Here is a 25,646-nt window from a genome sequence, read left to right as displayed (position 1 = left end):
GGATGGACTAGACCTGTAATCCACCATCCCACTTCATCCAAGACAAAAATCCTGTTGAGGGTCTTCAGTTGGAAAGTTACATATTCTATCCAAAACCAAGCAAGCTAATGGCCAGGCAGTAAGATTTCATTCACAAACAAGAAAATCTTTCTATTTAGTAGTGACAAAAGAAAAGGCTGACATTCCAACACTACGAAGCTCACCCTCAAGAACCAATTGAGATACAAAAATAAAAAAAATGCAGGCCTGGGAATATGGCTCCTCAGTGAAGTGCTTTTCATGCAAGCATAGGAACAGATTCTCCACACTCACCTAGAAAGCTACACACAGTAGCATACAAAAATCCCATCACTAGAGAGGTAGAGGCAGGGGGATCCCTGGGGCTTTCTGGACAGCTAGTCAAACTGAGTGTATAAGCTCCAGATTCTGTGAGAGAAATTGTATCATATATATATATATATATATATATATATATATATATATATATATGAGAGTAATTGAGAAAGATATCCAGTGCTGACATCTAGCATGCATGTGCACACACAAACACACAACTATCACAACTATGTACATACACATGCATCAAAGGAACATGCACACCAAATTGCAAAGAAATTTTCATAATGTTTTAAGTAACTTTACAACTCTGTGTTGGGCTCCATTCTTAGCTATCATCATCTCCATGTAGCCTAAGGGACATAGGGTTGGACAAGCCCAAATAGTCATAGGTCCCATAAAAATGTCTCTCAGTAGAACGTACCTCCCTGCACATAAAATATTATCCCACTCTTTATTTTTTTTTTATTTTTTCAAACACATGGAATCAAATACCCACTGCTTCTCATAGGAAGTTGACATCACTCCAGCATTACCAGATTACACACTCCTGATATAAAGCTTGAAGACAGGCATAGTAGCACATGTCTATAGTACTGCTGAGAATTGCGGTGAGTTTGAGGCCAATCTGGACTTCAAATGGAATTCAAGGTAGGGCTTGGCTACACATTGAGACTCTGTCTCCCATAAGAATAAAATTAGGTTGAAAAATTTATCTCCAGTGAGGTCAGAGTTCAAAACTCAAACCTTTCTCTGTCTTTTAGATGTTTTTTTTTCTTTTGAGAAAAATTTTGCCCACATGTACATATATGCACCATATATATACCTGATGCCCACAAATGCCAGAGAGGGTGCTGTATCCCCTGGAACTGGAATTACTGGTGGTTGTAAGCTATCATACGGGTCCTCTGAAGAGCAGTCAGTGCTCTTAACAGCAGAGTTCCAAAACTCACATCTTTATGTGAAACTGCTAGATCATCTTATGTAAGATAGTAAGATACCTTAAAATTCACATTTCTCATCTGTAAAATGGGGTGATGGCATCTGCTTTGTGTAGGTGTTGTCAACATTGAATCACTACCCTCTATAAACTATCTATCATGTAGTAATCACTGTAAGTATCCATCGCCTCATTACCAAGTGGAACATTCTAAGAGCTAGCAAAATTTGATAGGAAAAATTGATTGAAGTGTCATTGTGTCATTTTCTTTTTGTTTTCAGTCTTGCTTTAGATTTTGTTCTGCTCTGAGAGGTAATAATCGTCGTTGGAGAAGACCAAACATTCTATAAACCACAGGCCAAGTGGCCCAGCTCACTTCACCTAAATAATAGAGAAGCAGGAATTATCCAGTGAACATTTCCACTAAATGGTCCTCATTACTACCTAGCCCACAGTCTAACTCTTAATAGGAATCCAAAAAAAAAAAACACACTTGAGCAAGCAAAGTAGGAAAGATCAGAGAGAGGGGAAAGAGAGAAGAGAAGAAAGGAAGGAACATGAAGTGATTGGTAGCTGTTTTCTACCACAGACAAAGGATGAAGGAAACCAATCCAATGTATGCTGCAAGCCACAAACCTTCCAAGACAGAGGTCAGCAGCATCCCATTGTCATACACTTTGTCATTGATTTTACTCACCCAATAAGAAGAAATAGCAAGAAACTGACTCAAAAAACACAGCAAATTTGTAGGATATGGTGCTGGGCTCCAATTAACATAAAAGATTAAGAATTAGAAGGTGTCTTCAATGTGAAAGGTAATCAAGAAAACATAATTAAAAGTCCAGGTATGGTGGCATATCTCTGTGATTCCAACACTCAGAAGGCAGAGGTAAGAGATCTCTGCAAATTCAAGGCCAGTCTAGTCTACATAAGTAAGTTCTAGGGAAACACAGACACATGCCAGGGCTGGGAAGATGACTAACTGAGCAAAGCACTTGCTGCATAAACAAGGGGACCTGGGTTCAAGTCCCCAGAATTCACATAAATCCAGGTATAATAATGCACATGTATAATCTCAGAGCTCCTACAGTAAGATGAGTGGTGGAGACAAGAGACTCCCAACATGCCTCTGGGACAGCTGGCACGGCATACATAGCAGTAAACAAAAAAGACACTCCAGATTGTCCTCTAAATTCTATACTCGTTCTATAGTACGCACATACCTACACACACAAACATGTACACACATCACAGACACACACACACACACACACACACACACACACACACACACACACACAGGTGGGGATAAAAGAAGGAAAACATGGAGTATGAGTAGAAAGACTGTGCTAGAAACACAAGAGAATTAGCTTTATTTCAGCAATAAAAAATGTGGGCACTGGTTCATACTAATGGCACTCAACACTGGCTGTTCACTAGAATCATCTAGTTATCTTCTGGGTGTTTCTATTCCCAAGCCATAGTCCAGGCATTAGAATCTCCGGAGATATGGCCCAGGAATCCATGGTGGTAAAACTTCCAATGTGATGCCATTATACAGCTGAACTTACCACCAATCTAGATGATCTGTAGACTGTCACTACCCTAAATGTGACCCTCCTGCAAACAACATGAATGTCTTTTAGAATCTTCTTATAAAGGCCTTGGACCTTACACCACCACCACCACGACACACACACACACACACACACCTAACAGCAGTATCTGCCTTTCAAGGAGATTCCCAGGTTATTTGAACTGATAATGTAGTTTGAAAACACTGGCCTAGGTTCTCTCTCTCTCTCTCTCCCTCTCCCTCTCTCTCTCTCTCTCTCTCTCTCTCTCTCTCTCTCTCTCTCTCTGTGTGTGTGTGTGTGTGTGTGTGCTCAGAAAACACAAAATATTTCATCATATTTATTCTTCACAAGTGGGAGCTAATTAAAAGATACATCCCTACACAAGGTACAGGTGATTTTATGGTATTCTGATCAAAGTTCATTTTCCCTTTGTAGAATGAGTAGAGCCTCCTAAAGATCAGTTGCCAACTTTCTCTTCAAAGCAGTGCCAGTGTGGTTATTCGAAATACTCACCTCCAGGTGGCAATTTGTATCTGACATCTCACCCGCCATTACCGCATTTCCAAGTTTCTTCTCTGTTCCTCATATGGCCCGATAGCTCCTTCATCCAAGCTTCCCCCAGGATATAGTATTAATAGGTGTGTTGACTGACAAGTGTTTGACTTCACTGGAAGCTACATGTTCAAATGTACACCATTCCTCCTCCCCCTTAAGCCTACAGAAGACAACTTTGCTCTGAAAACTAAAGAAAGGACTGAAACAAGGAAGGACTGAAACAAGGAAAGAAGGAAGGAAGGAAGGAAGGAAGGAAGGAAGGAAGGAAGGAAGGATGATGCAAACCATGTATTGTTGTGGAATATAGCTTAAAATGTGTTACATTCCTTTATGCTGTGGAATATTTATTTAATGATGCAAAGATGTGTAGCATTTTTTTATGTTGCATTTGTTCAAGTCTGTAAAGCTGTGTTACTTTGAATGTCTAAAACACCTGATTGGTCTAATAAAGAGCTGAACAACCAATAGCTAGGTAGAGAAAGGTTGGGCAGTGCTGCCAGGCAGAGAGAATTAATAGGAGAAAAAAGGAGGAACAAGAAAAGGAGAAGGAGTGGAGGATACCAGGGACCAGCCACACAGTCACATAGGCAGACACAGAATAAGGAAAGAAAAGATATACACAGGAATAGAGAAAGGTAAAAGCCCAAAGGCAAAAGTTAAATTGGGTAATTTAAGTTAAGAAAGGCTTTCTAGAAACAAGTCAAGCTAAGGCCAGTCTTCTTAAGTAAGAATAAGTCTCCATGTATTTGGGGAGCTGTGGGGAGGACCTGTTAAAAAATAAAACCTACATATTGATTTCTTCAGTTTGTCACCAGAACAAACTATTTCCGTTCAAGTCCTTGTCCCAGTGTCTGCCTGTGGGAAAACCCACACCAAGATAAAATACACGTCCCATTTCCCTTAAAATATTTTAGGTGTAGAGTTTGTAAACTGACATGTAGCTATTCCTCTCAATTGAACCATTCACTCCTGCACAGAAGAAAGAGGCTGGTCAAACAAAATTTACAGACTTTGGAAGCTCAGAAGGTTATAAGATTGACAACTCTCCGCATTGCTATTGAAAAGCAGTAAACAAAGTCTGGTAAGGTAGTTAATCTCAGCACTCAAATAGATTGAGTTTGGGGCCAGCCTTGTCAACATAGCTCAGGTCAGCCACGATTGCATATCAAGAGCCTGTCTCAAAACAAAACAAAATCAGTAAGCATTGTCTGGGAAGAGGAGGCTTTCTTTATTGAAGCCTCCTGCAGGTTGAACAGAGATCTTCTGGGATGCAGTTTTTGCTTCTGCGATGGCTTTGTGTCTCCTCCCATGCTTCTCTAAGTAAACTCAATAAATACAAATGCATATCCATGAAACTTAGGTAGAAAGTGGAATTCTTTCTTTGGTCTGTGCTCGTCCTCTGGAAGAGCAGTGACTGCTCTTAACCACTGGGCCATCTCTCCAGCCCCATCAAGAAAATGTTTGAAAAACAAGTAAAGAATTGATTCCAACAAGTCTCTGAAGCTTGTCTGTGCTGCTGATCTCAGTTCTGAGGCTTCATGGCTCCATCAGCACCAGTTTGAGCTGGAGGTCTCCTAGTGGGCCAGAAAGGTATCGATGTTCCACCTGTTCCTCATCCTCCTTAGACCATCAAGCTAACAGGCATGGTCTTCTCATATCCCAAATAGAGGCATGGGTATCTTTAGACATGGAGTTGGTGTTGGCACACTGTGCTTCTGCCCAAACATCATCAGTCAAAGCAAATCACTGAAGCAAGTCCAGTGTCAAGGTCATAGGCTCTGGGCTCTGCCTACAAGATTTCAAAAGGTGGGAATAAGAAGAACCAATATTCCTTCGGCTACAAGTCAAAATAAATAACTCATCAGTACCTAGAGGAATCTCTGAACTCATACAGTATCTTTGTTTGTGCCTTTCTGTCTTAGCTTGCTTTGTGATTAAACACCACAACCAAAAGCAACTTAGGGAGGCAAAAGGGTTTGCTAGGCATGCTCTTTGACCCGTCCTGAAGGCAAGGCAAGGCAAGAACTCGGGGCAGTAACTTGGAGGTAGAGATGATTCAGGCACCGTTTAATGAAGTCGGGAACTTCTCTCACACCTCCCAAGACCACCCTCATAGGGGTGACACCCTCCCCCACCCACAGCGAGCTGGACCTGCCCACATCAACCATTAATTAAGAAAATATCTCCCCCCCCCAAAGACTTGCTTATTTGATGAAGGCATTTTCCCATTTAAGGTTCATTCTTCCCAGACTAGTTTGTGTCAAGCTGCCATCGGTTACTACTACATCATTTGGAGTTACATTTGAAGTTGTTGAGAATGACTGTAAGACACTTGTCTAATAAAGGAGTTTGAAAAAGACTTGGTGACCTCTAACGTCCTATGATTTGCCTTGTGTGGAAAAATCTAGCTGAGCATAAAACCTCCACTGAAATGAGATTGCAGTGTGCTTATGAACTTGTATCTGTGGTCCTGCTTTGACTTCTCGATTCTCAATCCCTGCTGCTCAGCAGTGCACCACTCTTGTCCCAAGCCTGAAATGCATGAGTGTCGGAGGTGCCCCCTGAACAGCATGCAATGAATTGAAGCTGGATGCTTCGCGGGTCGTCCTGGAGGCGGGTCCCAGCCAGATGTGCTCGGCCGCCCCGCCCCGCCCTCGCTGGTGCACGGGGCGCTTCACCCAGCAGAGTCTCTCGCCAGGGCGCCCCCAGCCACTCGCAGCTCCAAACGTTCCCCAGCTCTCCAATCCGGCTGTGCCCTCGGTGCCGGCTGCCAGGAGCCCACCAGCTGCGCGCAAAACCAAGGTCCTGACCAGCGGAGCAGAGAAGAGGCTGTGACCCCTGTGTCCCAGGTCCTGAGGAGCACAGGAACGAGCCCCCCCCCCCGCCAAAATGCAGCCGCCCTGGGGCCTGGCGCTCCTGCTGCTGCTCCCCTGGGTGGCAGGTGGAGTAGGGACCAGGTGAGTGTCTGCAGTGACCATGTTTCCCTGGGCCTGAACTCTCCTTTTGGAGCCCTTTCTCATTGACCCGCTTGTGTAAGGGGCACCTAGGTGCTGAGGTAACTGAGTGCCTTGGGATGAATTTCACCGGGATGCCAGAGCCGAGTGCCCACCGACTTTCTTCCCTGTGCCCCTTGGGCAAGACTTGGCCTCGGGTGGTCTGTGGATTCCACGCCCCACCTGGCTGAGTTTGCCGGGTAGATACAGGGGAAGGGAAGTTGCACGCTCAGACCGTAAGTGCATGCGAGCTTTGGTACTCTGCAGTCACCTCCGGTACAGGCAGATGCGTGAGTACCTAGCGCGGGTGTGAGCTTAGTGTCTTCCACTGTCCCTGAAGGACGCCCACCGATTACCAATTGCTAATATTGTTGGGGAAGAAAAGAAGAAAAACAGGAGGATGCAGAACGCGCAGCATTTACTGTTGAGCACTGAAGTGGCTTGTTGCTGGGCTCTGGTTCTAGCTGCCTTTGCATTCGGGTGATGAACTGGAAAGTTCGCGTGGGTAAAATGACAGCTGAACCCATTCTTGGTTTTGCCACTTCCTTCTATTCATGAGCTTTTCTGGGCCCTGAAACATTTCCCTGAGAAAGCTACAGAGCCACAGAGTAAACACAGACATAGTGTGTTTTGTAGACCAAGCACTTTCAGACCATAAACCCACCAGAAGTCCCTAAGTCTTTGTATTCAAGGTACTATCGTTACCATCCCTGTTTTTGACGAGGTGAAAATGAAGGTCGAGTAACTTGCCCAAAGAGACAAGGCCAGTAAGTGACAGAGCAGGAATAACCCCAGTCAACGTGGCCCAGAATCCTCTACAGTGTAGGGCAGCCTTTTCAGGAAGACTCCCTGGAACCCCGCACCCCGCCCTCGCGTGCCGGCGCATTCCTTGCTTCTTCCTTGAATGTCCGCGTAGGGCTTCTCTACTGCAGACCTAATGACCTTTGAGACGAGTTATATAATCATTTGTTGTGGTGGCAGGCTCTCCTGTGTTCTGAGGGGGGGCGGTTAACAGCATCTCTGGCTCATATAAGATGCCAGTAACAACTTGGATACCAACCACCTATCAGCAGTCAAGTTGGGACAACTTTTGGGGGAAAAAAAAATCCAGGTATTTCCCAAAGTCCCCTGGGAAGCAAGCTCCTTCCCAGCTGAGTAAGGTTTTTCAGTGCTGATTTTAGGGAGAGGAGGAGGGGTGGAGGGGAAACACTTGGCTTGGCTTCAACTCCTTAAAGGTGGGCCTGACTTTGTTTAATTTACAGGAAAAAGTCTTTCATCAGGGTCTGCCACGGTATTAAGGGATTTTGAAGTTCAAACAGAACAACCCTCAAACCAGGTTCTCAGAATGTATGGTTGCAAGTTTCAATTTCCTCCCCATGATCAAAATGTAAGCAGATGCAATTTGCCCCAATCACATTTCCCTTGAACGCTGGAGGGTTGTGTTTTGTTAGCAAGCCGCCTCAAGAAAGACCAAGTGCTATGTGGAGATGAGATTAACAGTTCTTAAGCAGCAGGCAAAGCGACCTCCAGAAGATCCACTTTCAAAGTGCCACCAAATTAAATTAAAAGCTGAAGGGGCCCCCCCTCCAGAAACCAAAAAAAAAAAAAATGAACCTGAAAAATCTCTGTGAAGACTGCAGTGCTGCGCGCTTTTCAAGATGTGAAGTGTGATTGCTTCACAGTGTCAGGTTCCTTGGCTGGTGTGCTGGTGAGCTGCTCCACAGGTTTGCAAATGGCAAGTGGTCGGCACTTTGGTATCTGCCCCAGTTCAGGTTTAATTAGCTCCAGATTCCACCTGGGAGGGGCGCATTTACCAAGAAGGCAAGGCACACATGGGGGGTGGGGTGTGCCTACGAACTGCTAGGTATTTCCTAACGTTTCACTGAAATTTACAGGAAAAAAAAAACCCTATAGCTGGTACATACAGATTTCTGGTACAGAAAAATTTCTAATTAAAAATACAAAAGGGGGGAGCTGAGGATGTATGTAGGCCAGTTGGTAGAGTGCCTGCTTAGCATTCATGAAGTCTTGGGTTCAAACCCTAGCGTAGAATAAACCAGGTGTGGTGGTGCCTGATTGTAATCCCAGCACTGGGAGAGAGGATGGATGCAGCCAAATGATCAAGCACTCTTGGTCATTCTCATCTACATAATGAGTTTGATTGAGAACCTGTCTCAAAATGTAATAAGTACGGATTCTTTTTCATTGGAACACTCGCATGCTTGTGTGACCTGGAAAACCATATCCCTCTTAAATGGTGCTTATTGTACAGGTAACAGTGACCACTGATCTAATGAAGAATTCATTAGTTGTATATTAACCTTCTTATAGGCATCAGAATTCGGCTTGGCTTGCACTTTTTATGCCCTTTGGGTATCGGGACTATTTTAGATGCCCTGTGCCTACTATGTCCGAAACACCAAATATGATGGTGACCATGTACCTGAAATGCAGCCAGTCCAAGGTGAGAAGTGGTGTAAATGAGAAATATTCATTGGGATCTCAGGATTTAGTGTGGAGGAAAAAGGAATAGAAACTAGCTTGCTGGTCATTTTTTTATTGGTTACATGTTGAGATAGTAACACTGTAGATATAGTGCACTGGATAAAATATGCAACTGAAATTAATTTTACTCATTTATTTATCATTTTAAAAACTACCAGAAAATCAGACAGGCCACATGTGGTTATTATATTTCCAGTAGGCAACGATGGTCAAAAAGATTTACTTAGAACTCTAGTTCCAACACTCCAGTCCTTTGGGCATAGAAGATAAATATACTATTAACATTGCTGTTCTTGGAAGTAAATTTGAAGCAAATTTCTACTTGGAATATATTTCAGTTACACATCTTTCCCCTATTTAATTCAAGTAAAAGGAGTGTGTGACAGAGGAAGGGACATCTGGGTTCACAGCAAGGGGGATGCTTCCTGCTAACCACAGGCTACATGGAGAGTAGCCCTAGTATGGAAGTGTCTCCAATACAACTAACCCACAAACTTCTGTATTTCAAAGCACCCAGATTCATTGCCTTAGTGTGCTGGCAGTCAGAAAACCAAAATGAGTCTGGTGGGGCTAAACTTAAGGCGTTGGTATCGCTAGTCCTTTCCAGAGGCTCCAAAGGAGAATCTGTCCCTTTCTCTTTGAGCTTCTTGGCTTGTGGAAATAAATCCCATCTCTTCGCCCTTTACTACCTGGCCTCCTCTCTTCCTTGTTTTCCTCCCATTATGAAAACCCTTTGTGATTGTAGGAAGCCCACGTGGATAATCCAGGGAAATCTCAAAACACTTCGACCACACTTGTAACGTCTCCCTCATCATGATCTAGGGAGCTGTGTAAGACAAATTTTTCATCCTTCCAATATTGCCACCATCTTCTCTCAGGAGCAATCTCAGTGTAGAAAGATTGGCAGGTACCCTGGGATGCTCTGCCAGGAAAGAGGGAAAGGATGGACAATATAAAGGGATACCATTGGAAGGGGAGGGACATTGGCAAAAATAAGTGACCACTAGATGACTTAATCCTGTGTAGGGACAGTTGGACATGAGCCTCAGACCTGTGTTTCCAAAGGCAAGCAACAAAGGCTATACTCTAGTCAAATGAATAAGAGGTTTGGGGTGGAAGGTTCTTGTACTTTTTGCCTCCCATGTCCATAGGAAAAACTGGCTCCTGCCAACAGAAAAAAGTTCTTGAATGTCAAGAAATGAAGCTGGGAACTCGTGATGTGACTCAGTAGGTAAAAGCACTTACTATGCAAGCCTATGGACCTGAGTTCAATCCCCAGAGCCCACATAAACATGGAAGGGGAGAAGCAACTCCACAGAGCTATCCTCTGACCCCCACACCCACACCATGGTACAAGTGCCCCCCCACATCATCCACATGCAGGCACACATGCAATGATAATAAATTTAAAAATCAGAAAAAAGAGTACATGAAACTCTGTGTACTGTGATACACCCATTTGTCACTGGGCTGGTGGGACAGGAAGCCCCTTAGGACCCATGTTCTACTAACAACTTCTAGAATGCAAACCCCTCTGGAGAAAGTGGAAGCAAAGCAGACAGGTACCCTAAGGTGATATGGGGTTTATGGTAAATGGAATTATAAAAGGGTCTGTGATTGACTTACTTGGAATATCAAAGTAAACAACCGTCAGCTTTCAAATTCATGGTGTCCCCCACAAGAGGTTAAATCTTTCTTTCTACCACATACAAGTGATCTGTAGTACTGATTAGTTCTCTTAGATAATTTACCAGATCCCAGTGTATTGCTTTCAATAACTAAAATGTTTTAGGGCTGAGGACATGGCTGGGTGGGAGGGGGTGGTAAAGTACTTGCTGCATAAACACTAGGACCTGAGTTCCCTCCCCAGCATCCTCAGAAAAGCTGGGGTACAATGGTGCAGGTTTGGAATCCCAATACTGGGAAGGCTGAAATGAAAGGATCTCTGGGACTTGCTGGTCAGCCAGCCTAGCTAAATCAGTAACTTCCGGGGTTAGTGAGAGACTCTGTCTTTAAAAAAATCATCATTTACAGAGTGACTGAAGAAGCCTTCACACATGTAAACATGTATACACATATATACCACACACAGAGAGAAACTGTTTTAAATCTCCAGATTGCAATGATGAAGACAAATTCCAGAAGGAGTTAAAATTAATTGGGTCCAATTTAACAACAATAACTGAACAATGGCATGTTCAAACATTCTCCTGGATGCCAGAGATACATATCTATTTACTGTCCCCATTAAAGCACTTGGTAGGCCCAGAAAAAAAAATGTCTTTCTTTGTTTGTAAGCTGAAGAGATGAAAAAGATCTAAAAAACAAAAAAAGACCAAACCAAAGGGATGAAAAAGGCAAATAATGTTACTTGTGCATAAACAATAAGTGAACAGTTTCAGAGGAACAGATAGGAACAGCTATACATATTATGCCATTTATTTATATTGTGTATACACTATATACAAAATTATATTTAGGAATATATGTATATACATATATGCATGTAACAACAATGAAAAGAGATACCATGAATTTAAAAGAGCAAGTAGTGATATATGGGAGGATTGAGAGGGGGGAAAGGGAAATGAGAAATGATATAATTATTTCTAATCCCCCCAAAACAAAAGAAGTAATTAAAAGATAAATTTCAGCCAGGTGCTGGTGGTGCACACTTTTAATCCCAGCCCTCGGGAGGCAGAGGCAGGCAGATCTCTGTGAGTTCAAGGCCAGCCTGGTCTACAGAGAAAGTTCCAGGACAGCTAGGGCTGTTACACAGAGAAACCCTGTCTTGAGGAGAAAATTTTTCAGGGTTTTCAGATGTAACTCAGTTGGTAGGGTGCTTGCCTAGCATACACAAAATCTTGGGTTGGAGCCTCAGTACCACATGAACTGTGTATGGCATTGAAAACCTGGAATCCTCCACTCAGGAGGTGAAGGCAGGAGGATTGGGAGTTCAAAGTCATCCTCCGTTATATAGCAAGTTCAAGGTCAGCCTGGGATATGTGAGATATTGTGTTTAAAAAAGAAAGAAAGAGAAAATAAAAGAAAGAAAAAATATTCTGTAGAATATAGATGAGAGAGAAATTGAGTCTGAAAGAGACAGGGAAAACTGAAAACAGGGCCCAGGGCCTGGCATTTGAATTATCCTCATTGATGAATGTGCATCCATCAGCTATAAAATGTAGGAGAAAGCAAGTCAGTCAGTGTTAAATTGATGGTGGTTTTGCATAGCAATAAGGTAACAAATGGATGGATATGTGCCTGTAAAAGGAGAATGTAGAAGGAAGACAGACCCAGGTACAAAGGGTAGACTGGTCATCATGAACCCACAGTACCTGCCAAGAACCAAAGAAGGGAGGCTGGAACCAGGCTGCAAGGAAGCTGGGATGCCAAGCTAATGAGCGTGGACTTCATTCCAAGAGTGCTAGAGAGTAAAGCAGGCCATTGTAGGCTATGCCATTTTTAAATCTAACACAGTCATGATTAATTCATGCCCAAAATCATGACAAGACTGCTCAGGGTTATCATTATGGTAATGAGCCATAGTTTATTCTGAAGTGGTTTTGCTTTCCTAATGTATGCAACAGCAGTGTACTAGTAATCCTTGGCATCTTGGATTTGATGAGTGCATGATTAGAACCCAATACACCAGAACCAGTAAACAACTTTACAAGTATTATCAGCTTGCTCTTCAGTATTCGTTTACCTTGGTTGCTGGCCACATCTCCTTGCTATCTGTTACTGAACTGCAAAATGTTTCAAAACTTCTTATTAAAACATTTTTCTCGTCTCACATAATTTCTGTAGGTGGGGAGTTTCAAGCTTAGCTGCCTGGGGATTTGGGACTGTTTTTCATGAACTTTATTTTATTGAGAGCAATTTTAGGTTCACAGCAGAAAGACAGGCTTGTCCCAAGTTTGTAGTCAAGCTTTGGCCAATGCCACTGTCATCCACAAGCTTGACATTGTCTAGAGGATCCTCTTCCAAGATGGCACACTTTCATGGTTGTTGACTGGAAGTCTCATAACTTTTCAGTGTGAACACTCCTCCATTAAAGTGGCTTGACTGTCCTTACAGTATGTCAGCTGACTCCCCTAGGACAAGGAAGGGACAAGGAAGTGAAAGGACAAGGAAGAAACCACAGTGCCTTTGGTGTCCTCATCCAGGAAGTTACCCTCATCACTCCCAAGGTGCGCTGTTCATTAAAAGCCAGCAAGGACAGCAGGAAAAGCAAGCTTCATCTTTTGCAAGAAAGAATATGAAAGACTCTGCAGACACAGTTGATAACCCCTCACAATGCATTGATTTTCCCCCCTGCTGTTTGCTCATCTTTTTTTTTTAATTAGTTCAAATTAGGAACAAGCTTGCTTCACACGTCAATCCCTTCTCCCTCTCCCTCCCCTCTCCCCAGCCCCCCACAAGTCTCCCAACCCATTCCCCCTCTGCTCCTCAGGGAGGGTAGAGCCCTCCATGGGGGCTCCCCAAAGTCCACAACATCATCCTGGGCCTGGCCTAGGCCCTCCCCCATGTGTCCAGGCCAAGAGAACATCCCTTCACGTGGGATGGACTCTCAAAGTCCCTTCTTACACTAGGGATAAATACTGATGCACTACCAGGGGCCCCATAGAGTGCTGAGGCCTCCTCACTGACATCTACGTTCAGGGATCCTGGATCAGTCCCATGGTGGTCTCCATGTACTCCCCCTTGTTCAAGCCAGCTGTTTCTGTGGGTTTCACCAGCCTGATCCCTACCCCTTTGATCTTCATTCCTCCCTCTCTGCAACTGGTTCCAGAGTTCAGTTCAGTGTATATCTGTGGGTGTCTGCCTCTGCTTCCATCAGCCACTGGATGAGGGCTCTAGGATGGCATATTAAGTAGTCATCAGTCTCATTTTAGGGGAAGGGCATTTAGGGTAGCTTCTCCACCATTGTCTAGATTGTCAGTTGGTGTCATCCTTGGAGATCTCTGGAAATCTCCCTAGTGCCAGATCTCTCCTTGGACCTATAATGGCTCCCTCCGTTATGGTATCTCTCATTCTGCTCTTCTCTATTCTTCCCCTGACTCAACCTTTCTGCTCCTCCATTTCCTCCTCTCCCCTCCTCTTATCCTCCTCTCATTCTGCCAGCTCCCTCTCCCCTACCCTCATGCTCCCGATTAACTCAGGAGATCCTGCCCCTTCCCATTCTGTGGGGTCCATGCATTTTTCTCTTAGAGTCTTTGAGTGAGGTAACCTAGTCACAAAAAGACAAACATGGTATGTACTTCCTCATCGCCTTCTTTACAGGCTCCTTTCTGTAAGAATCAAACTTTTGGCTTTCCTTATCTACAGTCTCCCTAGGTGATTGTTCTATTCCTAGTGTTTACGATCCCATCTCTGTGTACTTGACTTCAAAATGTGACTTCAGGGTCAATGAGATGGCTCAATGGCTAAGGGTACAGGGTGCCAAGCCTGACAACCTGAGTGGTAGCCCCAGGACCAGCATGGTGGGCTCTTGTTCTTAAATCACTATAGATCTTGAGAGTGGTATGGTTTGAGATAACTTGGACTTTTACTCTGTCTCTTGAGGATGGGTAAGAACTCAGGGCTAGGGAGACAGCTGAGTGAATAAGTACTTGCCTTGCTGAAGACATGAAGACTGTGTTTAATCTCCAGAACCAACATTTTAAAAATTGGCCTTGGTGGTACATGCTTGTAATCCCTGTAGTGATATCTCTCTTGCACAAATAAAGCCTGTCTGGGGGTCAGAGAATGGAGTTTGCCACCAGCTAACCATAGAGGTCTGGAGGTCTGTACAGACCAGGAAGGAAGTGACATAGCTGGGCAGAAACTGCTAGCCCAGCTACTCTATTACTCTATTTCTTTTTTTTAAACCTACTTTATCATGTTTCTTTTTCTCTCCCAAGTGCATATATATATATATATATATATATATATATATATATATATAATATATCCTACATATATTTTTAAACACACTGTAAACCTTTAGAGGTTTTTCTTCATTTGATTCTGTCTTTATTGTATATGTTTATCTTTTTCTGGCCACATGTCTCTTATCTGCTAAACAACATTGCTAAAATTAAAGTGGCAGCTGTTTTAGCCACTGTCTTTCCAAGATGGTGGGGTTACATTTGTCACCAGCACTGAGAGTTGTGCTCACCGTCTTGGTCTATGCTACCATGAAGCAACATGCTGACGGTTTGGAGATGTGGTCACTGCCACTGCCAGCTGCTCATACACACATTCAATTGTTAGCAGGACCTTTTAAAAGAGCCCTGTGGTTTTTCCATTTATGCTGAGTCAGGAAACCTCCCTTAAAGGAGCCGTGCAAGTCTCTGCTTGTCTCTAGCAAAACAGAGACCACACGAGAAAATGCTGCTACCAAGAAGCCATGCTTGTCTTTGTTCTTTTGTTTCTAAAATCCCTTTTTAAGCTGTTGTCAGGTTCAAATTCATGTCTCACACTGGGCGCCATTTTGTAATGTGAGTTTTCTCTGGCCCAGCTTTGTCCTGCTGCCCTTCTCTGCCCCAAAGAAACAAGCAGACACTATATTAGTTATAAAGCTGTTGGCAGTTGGCTAAGGTTTCTTATTCTTAATCCATAACCACTAATCAATGTATTTCCATGTGGTCTTATCTTACCGGAGAAAGGTCCAAAGACCTCTTACTCCTCTGGCATCCTAAATGCCGACTGCTCAGCGTGTCCACAGAGAAGAGAAGAGAGGAAAGCAACTTCCTGTTTGTTCCTGCTTATATTTTGATTATGCCCCATACATCACTTCCTGGAATCCCATGATGACCCCTCTCTGCCTACACTTCCCAGAATCCTCCTTGTGGCCTAGTCCCATCTATCTTGCTTTCCTATTGGCCAACAGTGCTTTATTCATCAACCAATAAGACAAACATACACAGAAGAACATTCCCCATCATCTCCTCTTTTCTGTCTAAATAAAAGAAGGGTTTTAACTTTAACATAGTAAAATTATATATAACAAAACAGTTATTAAGCAAGAACTATAATCACAATATTTAGTACATTAACATTTAGCAAGATTTAAAGAAAGTATTCCATCATCTATCCTATCTTTGTGAGTCTAAAGTCTTATATGTAACTTATCTTTAATCCTAACTAAGGAAAACTATAAACATAACTATCTGTCTTCAACTCCATCAAAGACCACAGAAGGATAGTATATGAACTCTAGAATTTAGACAGAGCCATCTTGCTGCCTAGACAGTCACCAAAGTTCCTCTATAATGTTGGGGCATCTGACTTCAGCCTACAGGCCATAATGTATCTGGCAGACTTCTCAGCAAAGCAGGAAATTTTAAACTTGTCCCCCTGCGTTGGCAGTTTGTCAGTCATTTTTTCTGTGTCCTGCAGCATGTCTGGCAGATTCTTCCATGAAGCAGGAATCCCTCAGGACTGTCTTGTTTTGCAAATTCAGCAGTCATTTTCCTGAGGCTCCTGCATGTCCAATCTATCAAACAGTACAGGCAAGAATAGTTTCTTGCCCAAATGGATAGTCTTACCATATTGAAAGCAAACTCCATAACAAGGTTCTGTGATGCCAATATTCCTCTCTGAAGTAATTGGTATTGCCAGGAGCAGTTGTGTCTCATAGTCATGAAAATCCCTAAACCATTTTAAATGCCACAATCTGAAGGCCTTGAAAGTTTTGAAGAATATCTATCCATCTCAAATACATCTGTATATCAGGAAAATCTAACTTAACTATAAGTTTTGAATATTATAGGCAACTATCTATAATCTGTTCTTAATTATAAATTACATTTTTAAATGAGCTATGCAAACACAATATCTAAACAAGAGGAGAAAGATACATATAACAATCCCAGTGCAGAGAAGGCAAAAATATGTGGACTCCTGGGCCTCACCAGCCTGCCAGCTAGTAATTGGAAAAGTACAGGCCAATGGGGTACCCTGTCTCAAACAAATAAGGTAGACAGATCCTAAAGAATCACACCTAAGATTGTCTTCTAACCTGCACATGCACACAGATTTGTGCACACACATGTACACATGTGAATGTACAAATACAAAAACAATGATGGATGAGAACTCAAAGCTTATTTAACCAATTTTATACAATGAATGACCTTGCCATACTGTGTGAATGATTTTTAAAAGTCAGTAACAAAAATACTCTCATGGAGGCTAGAGAGATGGCCCAGCAGTGAAGAACATGTACTATTCTTACAGGGGACCTCAGTTTGGATCCTAGCACCCACATTGTATAGTTTAAAACTGCCTGTAACTCCAGTTCCAGGGATCCAACACTCTCTTCTTCATGTATTATATTCATATCCATGTATACACACACACATATACATCATTAAAAATAAAATAAGTAAGCAAATCTTAAAAAAGAAATCCCCATTGCTTGCTCTAGTTATCCTTATTTAGAAAACCTTTTATTTATAGAACAATATTAAAATGTGTTTGAACAGCAGCAAAAGAAATTTACCTTCTCAATCTGTCTTGGAAAGTTTTATGGTGTTTTCTGGAAACTGATCAGCATTGAGCATACTAAAGATCCTGGCACCTTCTATTTTTGCAGAAAATAAGGAATCCTGGGCAGAAATACTACACTACTTACACAATCCTTGGAATGTTTCTAAATTGACTCCAGCTGTGGAGCCAGAGATTTTCTGATGAATTTGATCAATGTAGACAGCAATGTGTATAAAGCATTAAAGGAATTCTGGGCAAGTCAACATTTAGTTCAAACTCTCTCTGCTTGGAGCCTGCTCGCCACTAAGACTTGATCACCTATGTTGACATTCCCCTGCCTCAAGACTGGATTCCCTGAGTCCTCTGGGTCTTATACCTGAGAGCTAAAGAGAGGGATGCGGGGACAGAGGACTGAGCGAGTGGCATACCCATCCAGGCTTCCAAAGGTAGAAATATGAAGTAACAGACGTTTTAAATGTACAGAAATGGCAATTTCTAGGTAAAATGCTTTCTGTACAAGCATGAGGGCCTGAGTTCAGATCCCTGTCATCCACAGACAAAAAGCTGAGCATAGTGGCACATGCCTATAACCCCAGTGCTTGGAGCAGGGTGGGGAAGACAGATGGTTCCCCAAGGCTCACTGGCCAGGCAGTTTAGCCAAAATGGGGAACACTAGGTTCAGTGAGAGACCCTATCTCAAAAAAATAAGGAAGAAAAGCAAGTGAGGAAGACGTCTCAGTGCCAAACTCTGACTTCAACAGGTACCTGAACAGATAAGCACAGAAACACACACACACACACACACACACACACACACACACACACACACACACACACAGTGCACATGTGAGCACTCAAGTTTCATTACTTGCAATACACCTAGGTATTCGGTATTTAATTAGAAGAATTATTGAATTAGTGAAGGGTAAGTTAGAGTGGACATGAATTTAAAGCACAGGACAAGGAGATGAGGATACTGGGAAAATAATTCAGGTCATTTGATAATATTAATTTGAAATATCATTCTATACCAGGGAGAAGTAAATTAAGCTTTTTTTTCCTGAGAACTCTGAATTTCATTTTCCCAAGCTATGCACTGTGCTATCATCATGCATGTCATGCCTGCTTGTCCAGGATTCCTTCCTTCCTCCAGACCATATTGTCTCCACTTAAATATAAATAGTTAAATAATTAATTATTTTATTTCTATTTTATTTAAATAGAGGCACATGTGCACTTTCAAAACTAGCAATGCAGAATACAAAACTGGATTCATGGTGTAATAAATCAATTTCATATGACATCTAAAATCAGCAAGTTAGTTTTTGGCAATTCTATATACTAATGCTTTTCCCTCTTTGAGTGACTTTTTTTTCATTTTCATGGCCAGATGTAGATTCTGATGATTAAACCAGTAAAATCCCAGTTGTGGCTAGCCCTTTGAAGCATATTCTCCAAACTTGGCAAATGCACAGACCTCACACTTACTAATTACAAGACATGCTGCTAGTTTATTGACTCATTTTCCTCTGGTGTATTTTATGTCCTCTGATGGTTTTTCCTAGACTGCTCCTTCAAGACATCAGGTCTTCTTTAGAACATGTGCAGAGAACATATTGCTATTACTCATGAAGCAGTCTCTGGCCAAACTATTGTGTTTTGATTTGTGTTACTGTCTGAATATCAGGACTTATTATGGAGTTCTCAATCAAATATCATTTGCATTTTGCATTTGTGTGTATATGGTGTGTGTGCATGTGTGTATGCATGGTTGCATGTGAGGGGCACGTGGCTAGGTATGAGTGTGGGTGTAATTACTGAGGCAGCATTTCTTGATGAACCCAGAACTTGCCAAGTCTGGGTAGTCTGGCTAGTGAGCTTACCCTAGGAATGCTTTCTCTCTGCCTCACAAAAGTGCTAAGATTCCAGGCAGCCACCATACCTGACTGTCTTTCTACTTAGACTCTAGGGATCCAAACCTCTGAACCTCAAACATTTTATCTATTGAGCCATATTCCCAGTTCCTTGTCTACCTTTTGAAATAAGTGAAAGTAAGACTAGACGTTTTTAAAGGTTTATTTATTTTTATTTTTGTATGAGTCTTCTGTCTGAACATATATGTGTAAACCACCTAAGTTCTTGGTACCTGCATTGGTCAGAAGGTGTCAGATCCTCTGGAATTAGGATTACAATTAGTATGATCTGCCTTGTGGGTGCTGGGAACTGAATCTGGATCCTCTGCAAAAGCAGCAAGTGCTCTTAACCACTGAGCCATATCTCCAGCTCTTAAGTTCTTTTTTATGTTTTTGAGAAAATGTCTCCCTGCTTAATCCAGGCTGTTCTGAAAATTGCTGTATATCCCAGGCTAGCTTTACACTCATGTTTTTCCTGCTTAGGCTTCCAGAGATTCCAGCCATGGGCCACTGTGCCTGGGTCTAAGATTACAACCTTCCAACAGAGCTGAACTACAAAGCTGCATTTGTGATGGGAAAGGTATCTTTTGTAGTGGAGAAGGAATCTTGATTTGTTCACAATATTTTTATGGTAACCATAAGAATGCACCTTGAAGACTTCCAACATTACAGACATAGTTGACAAAGAACTTCAATGATTCTGCTCTTGGAAATCTATCATCACATTTAAGCAAGGCCACAACTTCCCCTGATGTAGGCAGGGGTTCTAAGGTAGACTCTTCTGTGGGAAACGTGTTCTCTTCTGAAAATCAACACATCTATTAATGTTACTTGTTGTGGAATAATCTTTTTGTGCATTGTGAAGACGTCACTCTGATTGGTTTAATAAAAAGCTGAACAACCAATAGCTAGGCAGGCTTTTCCAGGCACAAAGGATGCTGGGAAGAAGAGAAGAGACTCAAGGAGAGGAGGAAGCAGGAAAGCAGTATGGACAGTACATAGATGAAGTAAAGGAGCCTCAGGGCAGCACATAGATTAATAGAAATTGGTTAATTTAAGTTATAAGAGCTAGTTAGAAACAAGCCTAATCTGTTTCTAACTTTCATAATTAATAAGTCTCCATGTGGTTATTTGAGAGCTGGCTGATGAGACAGATAAATCCCCCTACAGTTAATCCCACAGCTAGGGCTAATAACAAGCCATCAGTTGGGGAGAATTTACTGTTACTAGTGGCTCAAAATAGTTTCGTTATCATAAATACTCATGAGGTAATTTTCCTACACATTTCAGAAATGAGGTAATTGAGAAATAAAAAGATGAAGTAACTTATGAAGGTCACAGTGCTAATATATAGGACCAATAACCAGACTCAGGATGAAAGCCATGATCCAAATCATCAGGTTAATCTGTCTCTCACCATTCAGCTGCTCCTACTCTCTTTCCACACTTGGCTTTCCTGTACTAACCTAGTGTGTCAGTCACCTTTCTCATTACTGTGACAAAATGCCTGACATAACCAGCTTAAGGGAGGAAAGATTTATTTATCTGGGCTCAGGGTTGGATGGGATACAGTCCATCATGGGGTGGCTGGCTCTGTTCATAGTATTGGAAGTGCATAGCAGAGCTGGACCACAGAATAGAGAGGTAGATGGGGTCCTAACCCTTGAAGCCTATCCCACAGTATCTCACCTCCTCAAGTAAGGATCTACCTCCTAAAGGTTCCACAATTTCTTAAAACAGTGTCACCAACTTGGGGCAAAGTATTCAGACATCTGAGCCCATGTGTGGCATTTCATATTCAATCCATCATACCTGTTGTTCTCTGAGGACTGTCTCCATCTTCCAGAACCTTCCTCTCTCTTCCTTGGCTCATCTCTTATGTGCTGGTTTCCTTGGGGCTCTGACCTAAGTCTCCATCTCTTCCTAACCAATTATCTCCTCCCTCAAATTCAGGAAAATATACCAACAGATGTTTCCTAAATTGAGTCATGCTTCCTAGATATTGGGCCCAAATATCCAGCTTTCTATTCAACATTTCCACTAAGTTTTTGGTGTAACAAGCCTTCAAAATCTTACAACACATCATTTCTCCTGTTCCCTAGCATAGTCCTCCATCCATATTCCCCATTCCAGAAGTATTGCGCTGCCATTCTCCTGATGTGCATGCCTCTCACACTCTACACACAACTTAGGAGAATAACAGGCCTGTGGAGGCAGATATCTTGTTTCTTTAGAGCCTTTAGACCAGCAGTTCTCAACCTTCCCAATGCTGTGACCCTTTAACCCTTTAGTACAGTTCCTGATATTGTGATGATTCCCCAACCATAAGATTGCTTTTGCTGCTGCTCCATAACTGTAATTTTGCTACTGTTATGAATAGTAATGTAAATATCTGTGTTTTCTGATGGTCTTAGGGGACCCCTGTGAAAGTTTGAGAACCACTGCTTTGAAAACTAACCTGAGGCCTAATACATGGTAGGAACTCAGTATAATAATCAAGTGAACAAATGAAAGAATGAATAGGTGAATATTCTGATCACAAATCCATCTCCTCCTACCCACTCCTACCTCTACTGCTACACTCTAAGGAACCATAATTTATCTTCTGAGTCACTGCCATTTCTGATTCTTCCAACTTCCAGTACATTCTCCAGATTACTGCCCATGAGAATGTTTCTCTAAAGGAAAATCAAATGTGTGTGCATGCAGGTGTACATGCGTGGGAGTGGGAGTCATAAGTAACTATTGTTCCCCGATTTCTTTTTTGAGACCAGATCGCTCACTGAATTTGGGAGTTCACCAAATCAGCTAGACTAGCTGGGTCAGCTAGCTCCAAAGATCCACCTATCTCTGCCTACCAGTGTGGAGTTACTGGTCTGTTACTGGTGTGCACCACCACTCCTGACATTTTTTTTTTTTAAATAAAGGTGCTGGGGATCCTATCGCAGGTCCTCATGGTTACACAGCATGCACTTTACAAGCTGTGCCATCTTCCTAGACATTCGTTTTTTGTTTTGCTGGGTTGGTTGGTTTTGGTTTTCCATCTTAGAAAATGTCTCATTCCCTAGCAGAGGTGGCATGTGCCTTCAATCCCAGAACTCGGGAGGCAGAGATAGGCAGATATCTGTGAGTTTGAGGCCAGCCAGGGCAGGCTCCAAAGCTACAGAGAAACCCTGTCTCAAAAAAATCAGAAGAAGAAGAGGAGGAAGAGGAGGAAGAGGAGGAAGAGGAGGAGGAGGGGGAGGAGGAGGAGGAGGAGGGGGAGGAGGAGGAGGAGGAGGAGGAGGAGGAGGAGGAGAACATGTCTCATATATCCCAGTGTCTTCATTCGGGTTACAATTGCTGTGATGAAACACCATGGCCGTAAATCAAGTTGGGGAGGAAAGAGTTTATTTGGCTTACACTTCACATCACTTTTTATAATTGAAAAAAGTCAGGACAGAAACTCAAGCAGGGAAGGATCCTTGAAGCAGGAGCTGATGCAGAGGTCATGGAGGGGTGCTGCTTACTGGCTTGCTTCTCAGGATTTGCCCAGCCTGCATTCTTATAGAATCCAGGACCACTAGCCCAGGGATGGCACAACCCACCATGGGCTGGCCCTCTTCCACCAATCATTAATAAGAAAATGCCCTACAGCCAGATCATATAGAGGCATTTTCTCAACTTAGGTTACCTCCTTTCAGATGACTCTAGTTTGTGTCAAGTTGATATAAAACTAGTCATGACACTCAGGTTGACCTTGAATTCACTATGTATATAAGGATGGTCTTAACTCCTGATCCTCCTACCTCCACCACCTATTGTGAAATATTGAACTGTGTATTTAAATATGTAACTGTGTTACATTTATTTATCCTACATTTGCTTAACTTGTGAAGATGTGTTGCTTTGCCTGCCTAAAGCCCCTGATTGGTCTAATGAAAACCTGAACAGCCAAAAGCTAGGCAGTAGAGGGATAGGTGAGGCAGGCAGGCAGAGAGGATAAGTAGGAGGAGGAATCTAGGTGAGAAAGAGAAGCGAGAATGAGGGAGAAATAGGGGGAGACACCAGGGGCCGGCCAGTCAAGCAGCTGCCAGATAGCCAAACATAGAAGAAGCAAAATAAAAAGACATACACAATGAAAGAAAGGTAAAAAAAAAAAAGTCCCAAGGCAAAACAAAGATGAAGAGAAACAGGTTAAATTAATTTATAAGAGCTAGTTGGACAAGCATAAGCTAAGGCTGAGCATTCATAACTAGTAAGAAGTCTTCATGTCATGATTTGTGAGTTGGCTGGTGGCCCAAAACAAAGACTGTTACAACCTCCCAAGTGCTGGGATCAGAGGCATGTGTTACTTTACATGGCTAATAGAAAATTTCTTCAAATAACCTTCTTGCTTCCCTTCACTGCTGTGCTGTTGCCATTAGGACATAAAACCTCAGAGCCCTAACTAGACTACAAGATTCTTGCCTACCATTAATGTTCTTCCTACACCAACCCACTCCCATTTCTCTCTGTTTGTGCTAATCTTCCGGGTTCTGAAAGCATAAACAGATTCTTATGTCAGTCTGCACTCGCTTTGTTCCCACTACCTGTCATCTTCCTTCTCGTACTGCATGTGGCTGACTGCTGTCCATCCTAAGTCTTAATTCTGGGAATTGTAAATCCAGGATCAAAGAGATAGCACAGTTGCATTCAGGTGAGGGTTCTCTTCCAGGTGTGGACTTCTCAAGTGAGCTACTTCTCTTGTCTCTTATCAGGGCACTAATACCATTTATGAGGACTCTATTCTTGTTATCTAATTGACTCCCACAGGCCCCACCTCCAAATAATTCCACATTTGAATTGGGATTTTAATATATTCAATATTTCAGCAATTCCACTCCTAGGTGTATAACCAAGAAATATGAAATTTGTATACCAATGTTCATAACAACATTATTCATAATAGATAAAGGTGAAAAATCTCAAATGTCCATCAGTTGATGGGTGAGTAAACAATAAAACCACAGTATATATCCATACAATGACGTACCACTCTGCAATAAAAAGAATACATTATTATTATGTGCTACAACCTGAAGTTAAAGAAGCTAGACACACAAAGGTATGTATTATATGTTTCTATTTATATGAAATACCCAGAAAAGGCAAATGCATAGATTAAAGGTAAAATTGTGGTTACAAGGGCATTACACTGATATGTAGAGGAGGAGTTAGGAATAACTATTTCTTTTGGGGGATGATGGAAATGTCTTGGAATTAATTACTAGGTGATATGAGCATAATATAATGAGAATGGCAAAACCCACTGACTGGAAGCATGTATATTAAAATGTCAATTTCATATTTTATGTGTTATATCTCAGTTTTTAAATGCTAAAATCAAAAATGTTTCAGGACATCATTTATGGAATAACAGCTTTTTACTCCACACAGTTTATGTTCAGTGGCCTACAATGTCTTCCTTGATCACTGTTAGTTATGTTGTGGGTCAAAAGCAAGGTACACAACCCTTGTAGAATTGCTTGTTAGGAAGATATAGATTTGTTTACAACACATAGTTGCAATATTTCTCAGTCAAAGCTCTTTCTCAGGCCTGGGGATGCAGTGGTGGAGCACTAGCCTAACATGCACTAACTAGACATGTGTTCAGTACCAAGCATTGAAAGCAGCCCATTTTCGAAGCATTTTAATGGTAGCTTCCAGGCTGCTCTATACTCTTGTGCATCTGTTTGCCATAGATTATGAACTAAAAATCAAAGGCTGGCTCCATCCATGTGGCAAAGTAAGAGCTTGGAACACAGAAAAAGCTCAACAAATGTTTCATTTTAAAGTAACAATACTTAATAGAAGACAGTTTTGCCTTGTGGGGGATTTTTGGCAAATGTCACTTAAGTTTTGAAGACAGCATCTTGCCATGCCTAGTTATATGACCCGAGCCAGCTTGGAACTTGCTGTGTATATCTTTCTAGACTCTGATTGTCCTGTCTCTCGCTCCAGAGGATTATGGGTGTTATTGGATTGCTAGGATTATAGGTGTGTACCACCACACTCAGCTAAGCTGGACATGTTTTTTGATTGTCACAACTTGGGGGATACGTGCTATTAACAACTACAGACAGGAACCAGGGATGCTACTAAATATCTTAGAGTGCCCAAGACCCTCCAAAAAACAAAGAATCATTCAGCCTACAATATCAGTCATATAGAGGTTGAGAAACCTGCTCTAAGTAGTTGAATGAACAGCTTATGAATTTCTATTAAAAATGAAAAGATAGGGGGGTGGAGAGATGGCTCAACAGTTAAGTGCACTGGCTGCTCTTCCAGAGGACACAGATTCAGTTCCCACATGGAAGCTCACAACTGT

At 42.2% G+C, this 25,646-nt stretch overlaps 1 protein-coding gene across 1 annotated transcript in view; it reads left to right on the top strand.

The window, feature by feature from the left end:
- Positions 1-6,297: 6,297 nt before the first annotated feature.
- The window catches only part of Egfl6 (EGF like domain multiple 6), a 72,336-nt gene continuing 52,987 nt past the window's right edge, over positions 6,298-25,646 (top strand). The window contains exon 1 of the mRNA XM_035449812.1: positions 6,298-6,365. Within this exon, the coding sequence (XP_035305703.1) occupies positions 6,298-6,365 (68 nt within the window). The remainder of the gene's footprint in view (positions 6,366-25,646) is intronic.

Source organism: Cricetulus griseus, chromosome X (genome assembly GCF_003668045.3).
Source record: "Cricetulus griseus strain 17A/GY chromosome X, alternate assembly CriGri-PICRH-1.0, whole genome shotgun sequence".
NCBI lineage: Eukaryota > Metazoa > Chordata > Mammalia > Rodentia > Cricetidae > Cricetulus > Cricetulus griseus.
This window is presented reverse-complemented; position numbering and strand designations above follow the sequence as displayed.